Source organism: Oncorhynchus gorbuscha, linkage group LG15 (assembly GCF_021184085.1).
Source record: "Oncorhynchus gorbuscha isolate QuinsamMale2020 ecotype Even-year linkage group LG15, OgorEven_v1.0, whole genome shotgun sequence".
Lineage (NCBI taxonomy): Eukaryota > Metazoa > Chordata > Actinopteri > Salmoniformes > Salmonidae > Oncorhynchus > Oncorhynchus gorbuscha.
The window spans coordinates 11,567,584-11,581,128 of NC_060187.1; the positions used below are offsets into that span (position 1 = coordinate 11,567,584).

Consider the following 13,545-nt stretch of genomic DNA (forward strand, 5'->3'; position numbering starts at 1 on the left):
ATTCAATAGGATAATGGTGTCATTGTCTCTGACTCTCTCTGAGTTCTGTACCATTAACAGCCAGGTTGAACTGTCGTGTGGTCTTGCCAGCAATGTTGCTGGCTACACAGGTGTACTGAGCTCCATCCCCCAGCTCAGCCATGTTGATCTGGAGGTAACGCGCATTGGACAGTATACGCACACGAGGGGAGGCCTACGGAGAGAGGGGAGGGACATCAGGCCTGTGTCTGTACACAAGCACACACATATGTTCACGCACACACACACACACACACAGGACAGCTGTGTTATTTACCTGGAGTGGCTTGCCGTCTTTGAGCCATGTGAGTGCTGGGGGAGGGACAGCGTCTGACTTGCACTCCAGAGTCACCTGTCTGTTCTGCAGCACTGACACATTCTGTGGCGTGCTCTCCCCAGCGATGTTAGGGGGAACTAGGAAGATATCATCACCACAAAGCAGTTAGAACATGAAATAACATGTTACATTAAAAAGCAACAACTCATTATTAGGTCCAGTAGTATGCCCTGGTCAGGTCACATACACGATATAACTTCATTACCCACCATGCACGCGGACCAGGAAGTCTTTATCGTCGTCTCCTGCAGGACTGTTGGCCAGACAGGTGTACCTCCCTGTGTCCTCCAGCTGGGGGGCGAAAGAGAAGTTATGCGTGAAATAAGAGTAAATTGATATTGGAAAAAAAGAGAGCTCTTTCCATCAATCAGATTACGCCCTCAAACCTCACTACTCCTGAACATGAGGGATGGAGCTCAATAAGTCCCTTCTGGGCTTATTAGGTCCATCTCTGTCCCTCCCTCTCACCTGTGGGGAGGAGATCCTGAGCACCTCCCCTCCTCTGAGGACGCGCAGGCTGTCTGTCTGGGGGAGCGGCCGTCCGTCCTTCATCCAGGTGAGGGTGGGGGCGGGGATACCTGTGGCTTCACACAGCAGCTCCAGAACATGGTTCACTACCACAGACACCTCCGCTGCCACGCCCGAACCGTTGATACGAGGGGGGTCTGAGAGAGGCATTTTACATTTGAGTTGTTTAGCAGACGCTCTCTCAAACACTGTCTGTCTGTCTGTCTGTCTGTCTGTCTGTCTGTCTGTCTGTCTGTCTGCCTGTCTGCCTGTCGGTGTGTGTATGTCTGCCTGCCTATAGTTTGTCTGTCTGTCTGTCTGTGTGTCTGTCTGTCTGTCTGTCTGTCTGTCTGTCTGTCTGTCTGTCTGTCTGTCTGTCTGTCTGTCTGTCTGTCTGTCTGTCTGTCTGTCTGTCTGTCTGTCTGTCTGTCTGTCTGTCTGTCTGTCTGTCTGTCTGTCTGTCTGTCTGTCTGTCGGTGTGTGTATGTCTGCCTGCCTATAGTTTGTCTGTCTGTGTGTGTATATCTGTCTGACTGTCTGCCTGCCTGTTTGTTTGTGTGTGTCTGTCTGTCTGCCTGTCTTTAAGATAGAAAGTTGACCCCACTCTCAGTATATACAGTAGTGCACCCACAGAAAGGTTTTGACTTCAAAAGACTTCAACAGGTAATGCCCAGCCCTCTGTGTGTGTGTGTGTGTGTGTGTGTGTGTGTGTGTGTGTGTGTGTGTGTGTGTGTGTGTGTGTGTGTGTGTGTGTGTGTGTGTGTGTGTGTGTGTGTGTGTGTGTGTGTGTGTGTGTGTGTGTGTGTGTGTGTGTGTGTGTGTGTGTGTGTGCGTGTGCGTGTGCGTGTGCGTGTGTTACATGATGAAGTCTATTGGAGCCAAAATATTTCTGTGGGTGCACTACATACTGAGTGGGGTCATCTGTCTTTCTTAAAGACAGACAGACAGAGGGTTTTTCAAGGGTTTTTCTTTATTTTTACTATTTTCTACATTGTAGAATAATAGTGAAGACATCAACACCATGAAATTACACATACGGAATCTTTTAGTAACCAAAACAGTGTTAAACAAATCAAAATATATTTTATATTTGAAGTTCTTCAAAGTAGCCACCATTTGCCTTGATGACAGCTTTGCACACTTTTGGCATCCTCTCGAGTTCCAACATATGGTGAGCACTTGTCGGCTGCTTTTCCTTCAGTCTGCGGTCTAACTCATCACAAACCATCTCAATTGGGTTGAGGTCGGGGGATTGTGGAGGCCAGGACATCTGATGCCACACTCCATCCCTCTCCTTCTTGGTCAAATAGCCCTGACAGCCTGGAGGTGTGTTGGGTTATTGTCCTGTTGAAAAACAAATGATAGTCCCACTAAGTGCAAACCAGATGGGATGGCGTATCGCTGCAGAATGCTGTGGTAGCCATGCTGGTTAAGAGTGCCTTGAATTCTAAATAAATCACAGTGTCACCATCAAAGCACCCCTACACCATCATACCTCCTCCTCCATGCTTCACGGTGGGAACCACACATGTAGAGATCATCCGTTCACCTACTCTGTGTCTCACAAAGACACGGCGGTTGGAACCAAAAATCTCAAATTTGGACTCATCAGATCAAAGGACAGATTTCCACCGATCTAATGTCCATTGCTCGCGTTTCTTGCCCCAAGCAAGTCTCTTCTTCTTATTGGTGTCCTTTAGTAGTGGTTTCTTTGCAGCAATTCGACCATGAAGGCCTGATCAACACAGTCTCCTCTGGACAGTTGATGTTGAGATGTTTTTCTTGAACTCTGTGAAGCATTTATTTGGCCTGCAATCTGAGGTGCAGTTAACGCTAATTACCTCTGGGTCCTCTTTTCCTGTGGCGGTCCTCATGAGAGCCAGTTTCATCATAGCGCTTGATGGTTTTTGCGACTGCACTTTAATTTCTTGAAATTTTCCATATTGACTGACCTTCATTGTCTTAAAGTATTGATGGACTGTTGTTTCTCTTTGCTTATTTGAGATGTTCTTTCCATAATATGGACTTGGTCTTTTACCAAATAGGGCTATCTTCTGTATACCACCCCTACAGGTTATACCACCCCTATACCACCCCTACAGTGTCACAGCACAACTGATTGGCTCAAATGCAGTAAGTAGGAAATAAATTCCACAAATGAACTTTTAACAAGGCACACCTGTTAATTTAAATGCATTCCAGGTGACCACCTCATGAAGCTGGTTGAGAGAATGTCAAGAGTGTGCAAAGCTGTCATCAAGGCCAAGGGTGGCTACTTTGAAGAATCTCAAATATAAAATATATTTAGATTTTTTTAACACGTTTTTGTTTTTGTCACGATCGTCATAATAAGTGGACCAAAGCGCAGCGTGATCTGGGTTCCACATCTTTATTACTGTGTGAAACTCAAAGCAAAACAAAACAATAAACCAACAACCCAAACGTGAAGAAAATGCAGTACTCATAAACACTACACACAAAAACAAGATCCCACAAAGCACAAAGGGGAAATGGCTGCCTTAATATGATCCCCAATCAGAGACAACGGTAAACAGCTGCCTCTGATTGGGGACCATACCAGGCCAACATAGAAATATAATTACCTAGATGACCCACCCTAGTCACACCCCGACCTAACCAACATAGAGAATAAAAATCTCTCTATGGTCAGGGCGCGACAGGTTACTACATGATTCCATATGTGTCTTCACTATTATTCTACAATGTAGAAAATAGTAAAAATAAAGAAAAACCCTTGAGTGAGTGAGTAGGTGTGAGTAGGTGTGTCCAAATGATTGACTGCTACTGTACATGTACTCCCACTCACCCAGTACTTTGAGGTGGAAGTGTCGGCTGGCTTGGCCAGCGCTGTTTCTTGCCACGCAGGTGTAGCGTCCCGTATCCTCCACCCTGGCCTGGATGATCTGTACCGTGGTGCCCACATTGAGCAGCTTGACGTGGGGTCCAGGGACCAGGGCCTCCCCCTCTCTCATCCAGGACATGGAGGGGCTTGGAGTTCCATCAGCTATACATAGTAGGGAGGCCAGGTTCCCTCTCACCACCGTCACATCCTCCTTACTCCCCACCCCTTCCAGACTGGGAGGAACTGCAAGGGCAGATAACATCACAGTGTTTATCTAACTCATCTAGCAGCTGGGCCCCATGACAAGGTCATATATTGCAAAAGCAGGACCGTATTGGGTTAGTGAGGGTTTTGGAGTTGGGGGGGGGTTATTGTGATATTTTGTATACTGTTATTAACGTATTGTGTTGAACTCACCGTGAACCTGTAGGTTGTAGTGCCTGTTGTCCACACCAGCCCTGTTGGATGCCACACAGGTAAAGGTGCCGCCGTCTGAGACTTGAGCCCTCGCAATCCTGACAGAGGCAGAATGGAACAACACATTAATCCTGATGAGGCAGAATGGAACAACACATGAATCCTGATGAGGCAGAATGGAACAACACATTAATCCTGATGAGGCAGAATGGAACAACACATGAATCCTGATGAGGCAGAATGGAATAACACATTAATCCTGATGAGGCAGAATGGAACAACACATTAATCCTGATGAGGCAGAATGGAACAACACATTAATCCTGATAGAGACAGTATATATAGTGTAGTATTGGGTTGCAAATTCAAAATGTAATACATTTCATCTCTATATCTGACATGGTACAGGTGTCTTCTTTTTTTAAGTCCATAAATATGTGTGTGAAGTGTATACTTTTGTTTCTAAGTAGATTTGTTTAAGAAACTGTCAGGATTTGGCCAGGGTTGTTCCGGTTTTTGGTCACTAGATGCCCCCATTGTGCTTTTTGACCTTTTGTTTTCCCTTGATTCACATTATTATTTGCACCTGTGCCTCGTTTCCCCTGATTGTATTTAAACACTTAGTTTTCCTCAGTCCTTTGCTCTGTGTTTGTATGTTAGCACCCAGCCCTAGTATTCTGTGAACTCTTGTTGATACCAGTGGACTCTCTTGTGGAATTCTGTTTTTTGTTCTTGTTTATTTATTTTTGAGTATCTTTTGAGGCTTTTTATGCTATACCTACCACCTTGTGGATTTACCTTTTTGTCTTGGAGGATTACCTTTGTTCTTGTGGAATTCCTTTTGAGGTTGTGGAGTTACATGTTTTCCTGAAGAACTTCACTTTTTACTTCATTAAATTCACCGTCTCAAGTACTGCTGTGTCTGCCTCATCTTCTGGGTTCTGCTGACTATTCGTGGCTCAGTTGGTTAAGTGACTGTTTCTCACTCCAGAGACCCGGGTTCGTAACCGGGTCCTGACAGAAACACTCTGTGTGACCCTGATTTAGCCCACTGCAATAAAAGGTCAAACTACTGTGTGACCCTGATTTAGCCCACTGCAATAAAAGGTCAAACTACTGTGTGACCCTGATTTAGCCCACTGCAGTAAAAGGTCAAACTACTGTGTGACCCTTATTTAGCCCACTGCAGTAAAAGGTCAAACTACTGTGTGACCCTGATTTAGCCCACTGCAGTAAAAGGTCAAACTACTGTGTGACCCTGATTTAGCCCACTGCATTAAAAAGTCAAGCTACTGTGTGACCCTGATTTAGCCCACTGCAGTAAAAGGTCAAACTACTGTGTGACCCTGATTTAGCCCACTACATTAAAAAGTCAAACTACTGTGTGACCTTGATTTAGCCCACTGCATTAAAAAGTCAAGCTACTGTGTGACCCTGATTTAGCCCACTGCAGTAAAAGGTCAAACTACTGTGTGACCCTGATTTAGCCCACTGCATTAAAAAGTCAAACTACTGTGTGACCCTGATTTAGCCCACTGCAGTAAAAGGTCAAACTACTGTGTGACATACAGTACAACAATTTGAAACAGTATACAGAATAAAGCAGTATTCATGTAACAGTTTTAAATACATTGCTCTTTCCTTTATACATGTACATTGAAAGACAGAGTACATTCCATACAGAATCCGATATATAACCACTCAACCCCAGACCTACCTGAGCACCTGTCCGCCAGAGAGCAGACGTATCTGTGAGGAGACAGGGAGAGGCAGTCCGTTCTTCAGCCAGTTGAGCTGAGGTGGAGGGTAACCCACGGCAACACACTCTATGTTGATGGAGCTGTCTAGAACGGTGGTCAAAACCACAGCCGTATCACTGTTCCCCTTGATCACAGGAGGCACTATGGACACACACACACACGCACGCACACACACACACACAAACGAAAGAGGACAGAAGATGGAAAGAAGAAAGGAGGGAGAGAGAGAGAAAAACTCTTCATTCACAAAGTAAGGAATACATGCATGGAAGAGAGGGGCTGAGAGAGAGTTAAACTCACCATAGACATTGAGGTTGAATATCCGGTCCTCTTCTCCAGCCTTGTTGGTGGCTACACAGGTGTACTTCCCACTGTCAGAGGTGTGAGCTCCAGACACAGTCAGAGTGCTGCCATCTAGACTGATCCTGGATAGAATGAGGATGCAAACAAAGCATTAATATTAATATAGAGACACATCAGAAACCCCATGGACGTCATCCCAGTTCCTCTGTCCAGATCCTTTCAATCTCAGAGTATCTCCACCTTTCCTTAGCTAGGCTACGTCCAATTTTAGCCATTTTGATAGACCTATCCAGACCTCTCAGATATCCTAAGTTGGCTAGGAGATATGGGTTAGGGGCTAGGAGCTAGGGGCTATGAGCTAGGGGTTAGGGGCTAGGAGCTAGGGGTTAGGGGTGAGGCGATAGGGGTTAGGGGCTAGGAGATAGGGGTTAGGGGCTAGGAGATAGGAGATAGGGTTTAGGGGCTAGGAGTTAGGGGCTAGGGGCAAGGAGCTAGGGGTTAGGAGCTAGGAGCTAGGGGTTAGGGGCTAGGAGCTAGGGGTTAGGGGCAGGGGGTTGATGTGTACCTGAGTCCCCTGGATCCTGCCTTGAGGGCCTTTCCATCCTTCAGCCACTGGATGGAGGGGGACGGGGTTCCCTGAGAGAGACACACCAGCTGGACGCTGTCATTCAGCAGCACCCCCACCTCACTGGGCATCTCCGATCCTGAGATGCTGGGAGGGACTGAGAGAGAGCACAGCCAATCAGATCAGGGACTAACACAGAGCACAGCTAATCAAAGCACAGCCAATCAGATCATTGTTCATTCAGAACAAACTAGTATATATCCAGTACCAGTCAAAAGTTTGGATACACCTACTCATTCAAGGGTTTTTCTTTATTTTTACTATTTTCTACATTGTAGAATAATAGTGAAGACACCAAAACTATGAAATAACACATATGGGGCGGCAGGGTAGCCTAGTGGTTATAGCTTTGGACTAGTAACTGAAGGGATGCAAGTTGAAATCCCTGAGCTAACAAGGTACAAATCTGTTGTTCTGCCCCTGAACAGGCAGTTAACCCACTCTTCATAGGCCGTCATTGAAAATAAGAATTTGTTCTTACCTGACTTGCCTAGTTAAATAAAGGTAAAATAAATCTGGAATCATGTAGTAACCAAGAAAGTGTTAAATGTTTTATTTGATTTTAGATTATTCAAAGTAGGCACAGCTTTAACCAGAATAGAAAGAAGAGTGGGAGGCCCCGGTGCACAACTGAGCAAGAGGACAAGTACATTAGAGTGTCTAGTTTGAGAAACAGACACCTCACATATCCTCAACTGGCAGCTTCAATAAGTAGTACCCGCAAAACACCACTCTCAACATCAACAGTGAAGAGGCGTCTCCAGGATGCTGGCCTTCTAGGCAGAGTTGCAAAGAAAAAGCCATATCTCAGACTGGCCAATAAAAATAAAATATTAAGATGGGTTAAGATTGCCTCTTCAATGTTGACGTTGAGACTGGTGTTTGCGGGTACCATTTAATGAAGCTGCCAGTTGAGGACATGTGAGGCATCTGTTTCTCAAACTAGACACTCTAATGTACTTGTTCTTTTGCTCAGTTGTGCACCGGGGCCTCCCACTTCTTTTTTTTTGGTTAGCGCCAGTTTGTGCTGTTCTGTGAAGGGAGTATTACACAGCGTTGTACGAGATCTACAGTTTCTTGGCAATTTCTTGCATGGAATAGCCTTAATTTCTCAGAACAAGAATAGACTGACGAGTTTCAGAAGAAAGACATTTGTTTCTGGCCATTTTGAGCCTGTAATCGAACCCACAAATGCTAATGCTCCAGATACTCAACTCATCTAAAGAAGGTCAACTGTTTTCAGCTGTGCTAACATAATTGCAGAAGGGTTTTCTAATGATCAATTAGCCTTTATAAAATGATTGGATTAGCTAACACAACATGGCATTGGAACACAGGAGTGATGGTTGCTGATAATGGGACTCTGTACACTTATGTAGATATTCCATTAAAAAATAACCCGTTTCCAGCTACAATAGTAATTTACAACATTGACAATGTCTACACTGTTTTTCTGATCAATTTGATGTTAATTTAATGGACAAAAACAAGGACAAACTTTTTTTTCTAAAATTTTGAATGGTAGTGTATATATATCACAGGGGGTTGTTGGCACCTAAATTGGGGAGGACGGGCTCGTGGTAATGGCTGGAGCGGAATCAGAGGAATGGTATCAAATGGTACCATTTGCTCGGTTCCAGTCATTATTATGAGCCGTCCTCCTCTCAGCAGCCTCCACTGGCATATATATTCTGTCCAGGTTAAATACATTTTTACTGAACATTGTACTGTATATTTTTATGGAGATATCAGAGTAACTTGAAGAGTAACCTCAATAATAATGTACCTTGTATGGTGAGGTGGTAACTCTTTCGAGCCTTGCCCTCCACGTTGGAAGCCACACAGGTGTAGGTGCCAGAGTCTGAGAGCTGGGAGCGGGCGATCTGCAGCTTACTCCCTCCAGACAGGATGTGCAGCTCCAGAGACTCTGAGTTCTCTGAGAAAAGAATACTGTCACTGTACTACTTTCCAGTCAACCTTGGGAGGACAATGGAAGTTTGAGATAGTAAATAAGACAATAATAAGTTATATGACTGTGGGTGCAGCTTACCTATGGTCCGACTGTTCTTGAGCCAAATGAGGCTGGGAGGGGGGATGCCCGTGGCGTCACAGGCAAAGGTGACAGGGTTGCTGATGGTCTCCACTATCTTCTCCTCCACTGGACCGTCTATATTGGGGGGCACTGGGCATGAAGGGACAGAGATTTACAGTTAGGTCAGTTTGACTAAAAGACTCAGATATGTTTCTCTTCTCCATCTCCTCGTTTTTATCCTCAGTGATCAGAATGAGATTTTTTGAGTGTTTCAAGTCTGAGTTTCTAGAATATGATTTTTACCGTAGATGTTGAGGTGGAAGTTCTTGTCCACCTGTCCGGCCACGTTGGTGGCCTTGCAGACGTACTGGCCAGTGTCAGACACCTAGGAACGCAGAGGACGGACAGGGGATGGATCAGTATAACAACTTTCAATAGAAAAGTCACAAAGAGGACTAACCACATCCAATCACATCGCATCGCATCGCTTCCCTTCCCCTAACCCCACCCCTATCGATAGGTTCAGACCTCCAGACCTCCCCTCTGTGTCTCTCACCTCTGCCCCCTTCAGCTCCAGCATCTGTCCCTGTGCCAGGATGCGGAGGTTGGCAGACTCTGTCACCATCCGACCGTTCTTGTACCAGGTGATGGTGGGAGGGGGCACAGCGTTGGACTCACACTCCAGAGTCACTGAGTTGCCCACACGTACACTCACCACCACAGGAGAGTCCCCACTGCTGTCTCTGATACTGGGAGGGACTGGGGAGAGCCAGGGGAGAGGCAGGGGTGAGAGTAATATTTTTGTAATAGAGTGGACAGGAGCCGCATATGGAAGACAGGAGATGGAAGAAGGATATGAGAAGGAGACACAAGGGGTCAAAGAGCAGTCCAGTAGTGTTGTCTGTTCTGTCCTGCTGCAGGTACTGACCAAACACAGTGAGGTGGAGGAGTTTCCTGGCCTCTCCAGCGGGGTTCATGGCTAAACAGCTGTACATCCCCCCGTCAGACATTTTAGCCCTCAGAATCTGCAGGGTGCGTCCACCTGGATAGAGAGAGGAAGGGATCAGGGAGAGAGAGAGAGAGAGAGAGAGAGAGAGAGAGAGAGAGAGAGAGAGAGAGAGAGAGAGAGAGAGAGAGAGAGAGAGAGAGAGAGAGAGAGAGAGAGAGAGAGAGAGAGAGAGAGAGAGAGAGAGAGAGAGAGAGAGAGAGAGAGAGAGAGAGAGAGAGAGAGAGAGAGAGAGAGAGAGAGAGAGGAAGGGATTGGGGAGAGAGAGAGGAAGGGATCGGGGAGAGAGAGAGGAAGGGATCGGGGAGAGAGAGAGGAAGGGATTGGGGAGAGAGAGAGGAAGGGATTGGGGTGGAGAAACTTGATTGACTTGATGATTGATGATATTATTAGCTAGGTTTCCATTCAATTTGTGACAGATTTTCATGTGAATATTCAAAAATCTGCAAAAAACTAAATGTGCATTTTCCCTCCAGAGATGTGTTGACATCAAACTGACTTTTGACTTATTTAGGAGGTGGGGAGGCCGGGGGAGGGGCTTATTTAGGAGGTGGGGGGAGGCCGGGGGAGGGGCTTATTTAGGAGGTGGGGGAGGCCGGGAAGGGGCTTATTTAGGAGGTGGGGGAGGCTGGGGGGAGGGGCTTATTTAGGAGGTGGGGAGGCCGGGGGAGGGGCTTATTTAGGCGGTGGGGAGGCCAGGGGGAGGGGCTTATTTAGGAGGTGGAAGGAGGTCGGAGGGAAGGGCTTATTTAGGAGGTAGGGGGAGGTCGGAGGGAAGGGCTTATTTAGGAGGTAGGGGGAGGTCGGAGGGAAGAGCTTATTTAGGAGGTAGGGGGAGGTCGGAGGGAAGAGCTTATTTAGGAGGTAGGGGGAGGTCGGAGGGAAGGGCTTATTTAGGAGGTAGGGGGAGGTCGGAGGGAAGGGCTTATTTAGGAGGTAGGGGGAGGTCGGAGGGAAGGGCTTATTTAGGAGGTGGGCTACTCTTTTTACTTTTTGTTGCTGCCAAGTTATTTAAATACCAGCCCCGTGTCACTCCTGAACAGCCTTGGTTATCAGGGCAAATTTGTAGTGCTGATATTTGGAAGTCTCAGCCATGTACGTAGGCCTTCAGAATTGCAGGCCTGCGTAGGACGAAGGCAAAGCAGCTAGCCTAGCTGTCTGGAGAAGGTGCTTTCTACAAAAGTGTCCAGATATCCGTGTGTTTTGAAATGTTTGAATCCTTCTCGACTGTAATTTGGTATTTTATTAGGATCCCCATTAGATGTTGCGAAACCAATGTGATTTGTGGATTCAAATAAATTATTTAAAATGCGTATGTGTTACCTGGCATGATGAGTGCGTTGGTATTGGCCTGTACAGGACTCCTGTCTTTGACCCAGCTCAGAGAGGGAGGGGGGAACCCAGTAGCCTCACAAGTCAGAGACACAAAGTTATTCACCACCACCGTCACGTTCTCCGGGCTAGCTCCCACTATGGTGGGGGGGACTGGAGGAGAGAGAAAACAGACAACCTGGCTATCAATATATCAATCAATCCATCCATCCCCACACCTATCCATCCATCCCTCCATCCATCTACCCCTCCCTCCCTTCACACACCCACCCCCCCACCTATCCATCTACCCCTCCCTCCCTCCCTCCACACCCCCCCCCACCTATCCATCCATCAACCCCCCCACCCATCCATATTAATGAAGATACCAGAGAGATGAGGCTGGAAAACATAGATTAAAACACAATAAAAACTCTGTTCTGACTCACCATGGACGTTGAGATTGAAGGATTTCTCTGCGCTTCCCGCCAGGTTATCAGCCACACACACATAGTGGCCTGTGTCTGTCACCTGGGCATTCACCACCTGAGGAGGAGACAGACAGCTCGCTGACGTGACTGAGCCTTCAGTCTCTCACTGTGCTTCCTCCCCTCATATAATCCCCAGCCTTTCCCAACCTTATAGCACCTCGTTCGCTTTTCAATCAATAAATCAATCCATCAATCCAAGAATCAATCCTCAATCAATCCAAGAATCAATCCATCAATCAAATACATTTTAATAAGCCCTTTTTACAGCATAGTCCAATCACCTGCAGGGAGCGTCCATTGGACAGCAGTCTGTGGGGTCCTTTAGGGCTTATTGGCTGACTGTCCTTCAGCCAGGTGATTTTAGGGGTGGGACTTCCATCCGCTTGACACTCCAACACTGTGGTCTTATTCACCTGGATCACCACCTCCTCAGGTAGGTCACGGTCCACCCCGCGGATTGAGGGGGGCACTGGGGTTCAACACACACAGTCAGTTTGTACCTGGGATTCCAAATAGTATTTGAAATGATTTGACATATACTTTTGACCCAGGTAAACTCAGATTAGATGGGTGGTGTTTTCCTCTTCTACTCACCCAGCACTCTGACGTCATACTGGATGGAGTCCTCTCCCGCCTCGTTCACCGCCAAGCACGTATATCTCCCAGAATCCTCAGCCTGAGCCCTGGGGATCTGCAGCACTCGCCCACCTGAAGAGGTAGTTACAGTCAGAGTCAGAGTCACACACACATACACACACACACACACACACACACACACACACACACACACAGAAACTCACAGAGACACACACACACAGAGAAACTCACAGAGACACACACACACACACACAGAGAAACTCACAGAGACACACACAAACACACACAGAGAGAAACTCACAGAGACACACGCACACGCACACACACACACACACACACAGACACGCACGCACGCACACACACACGCACACACACACACACACACACACACACACACACACACACACACACACACACACACACACACACACACACACACACACACACACACACACACACACACACACACACACACACACACACACACACACACACACACACACACACACACAGAGAGAGAGAAACACACACACACACAGAGAGAAACACACACACACACACACAGAGAAACACACACACACACACACACACACACACACACACACACACACACACACACACACACACACACACACACACACACACACACACACACACACACACACACACACACACAGAGAAACACACAGACACACACACACTCACACACACAGTGTTTGCCCCCGTTTTGCTTTTCTCTATTTGTGCATATTTCTTTATACTGAATGTTATCAGAGCTTCAACCAAAACCTAATATTAGATAAAGGGAACCTGAGTTTACAAATAACAAAAAATATATATATACTTTAATTTAATAATTAACAAAGTTATGCAACAAAGTTATGCCCTTGCGTGAGAAAGTAATTGCCCCCTTATACTCAATAACTGGTTGTGCCACCTTTAGCTGCAATGACTCCAACCAGACACTTCCTGTAGTTGTTGATCTGTCTCTCACGTTGCTGTGGAGGAATTTTGGCTCCAAAACACACAATCAAATCTCCATGAAAATGACTAAAAAGAAACAAATTTGAAGTTTTGGAATGGCTTAGTCAAAGTCCAGACCTGATAACAATTGAGATGTTGTGGCAGGACATGAAACGGGCAGTTTATGCTTGAAACCCACAAATGTGGCTGAGTTAAAGCAGTTCTGCATGGAAAACATTGGTAAACATTCCCCCACAGCGACGTGAGAGACTGATCAACAACTACAGGAAGTGTCTGGTTGGACTCATTACAGCT

At 46.5% G+C, this 13,545-nt stretch overlaps 1 protein-coding gene across 1 annotated transcript in view; it reads right to left on the bottom strand.

Moving 5' to 3' along the window:
- hmcn1 (hemicentin 1) overlaps positions 1-13,545 on the bottom strand; it is a 271,629-nt gene that overhangs the window by 44,444 nt on the left and 213,640 nt on the right. Inside the window, 18 exon segments of the mRNA XM_046300125.1 lie at positions 52-193; positions 296-432; positions 565-646; positions 824-1,020; positions 3,690-3,968; positions 4,143-4,240; positions 5,860-6,043; positions 6,203-6,327; positions 6,771-6,927; positions 8,617-8,766; positions 8,881-9,012; positions 9,166-9,247; positions 9,419-9,621; positions 9,791-9,904; positions 11,192-11,353; positions 11,629-11,725; positions 11,952-12,139; positions 12,265-12,378. Coding sequence (XP_046156081.1) covers positions 52-193; positions 296-432; positions 565-646; positions 824-1,020; positions 3,690-3,968; positions 4,143-4,240; positions 5,860-6,043; positions 6,203-6,327; positions 6,771-6,927; positions 8,617-8,766; positions 8,881-9,012; positions 9,166-9,247; positions 9,419-9,621; positions 9,791-9,904; positions 11,192-11,353; positions 11,629-11,725; positions 11,952-12,139; positions 12,265-12,378 — 2,643 coding nt within the window.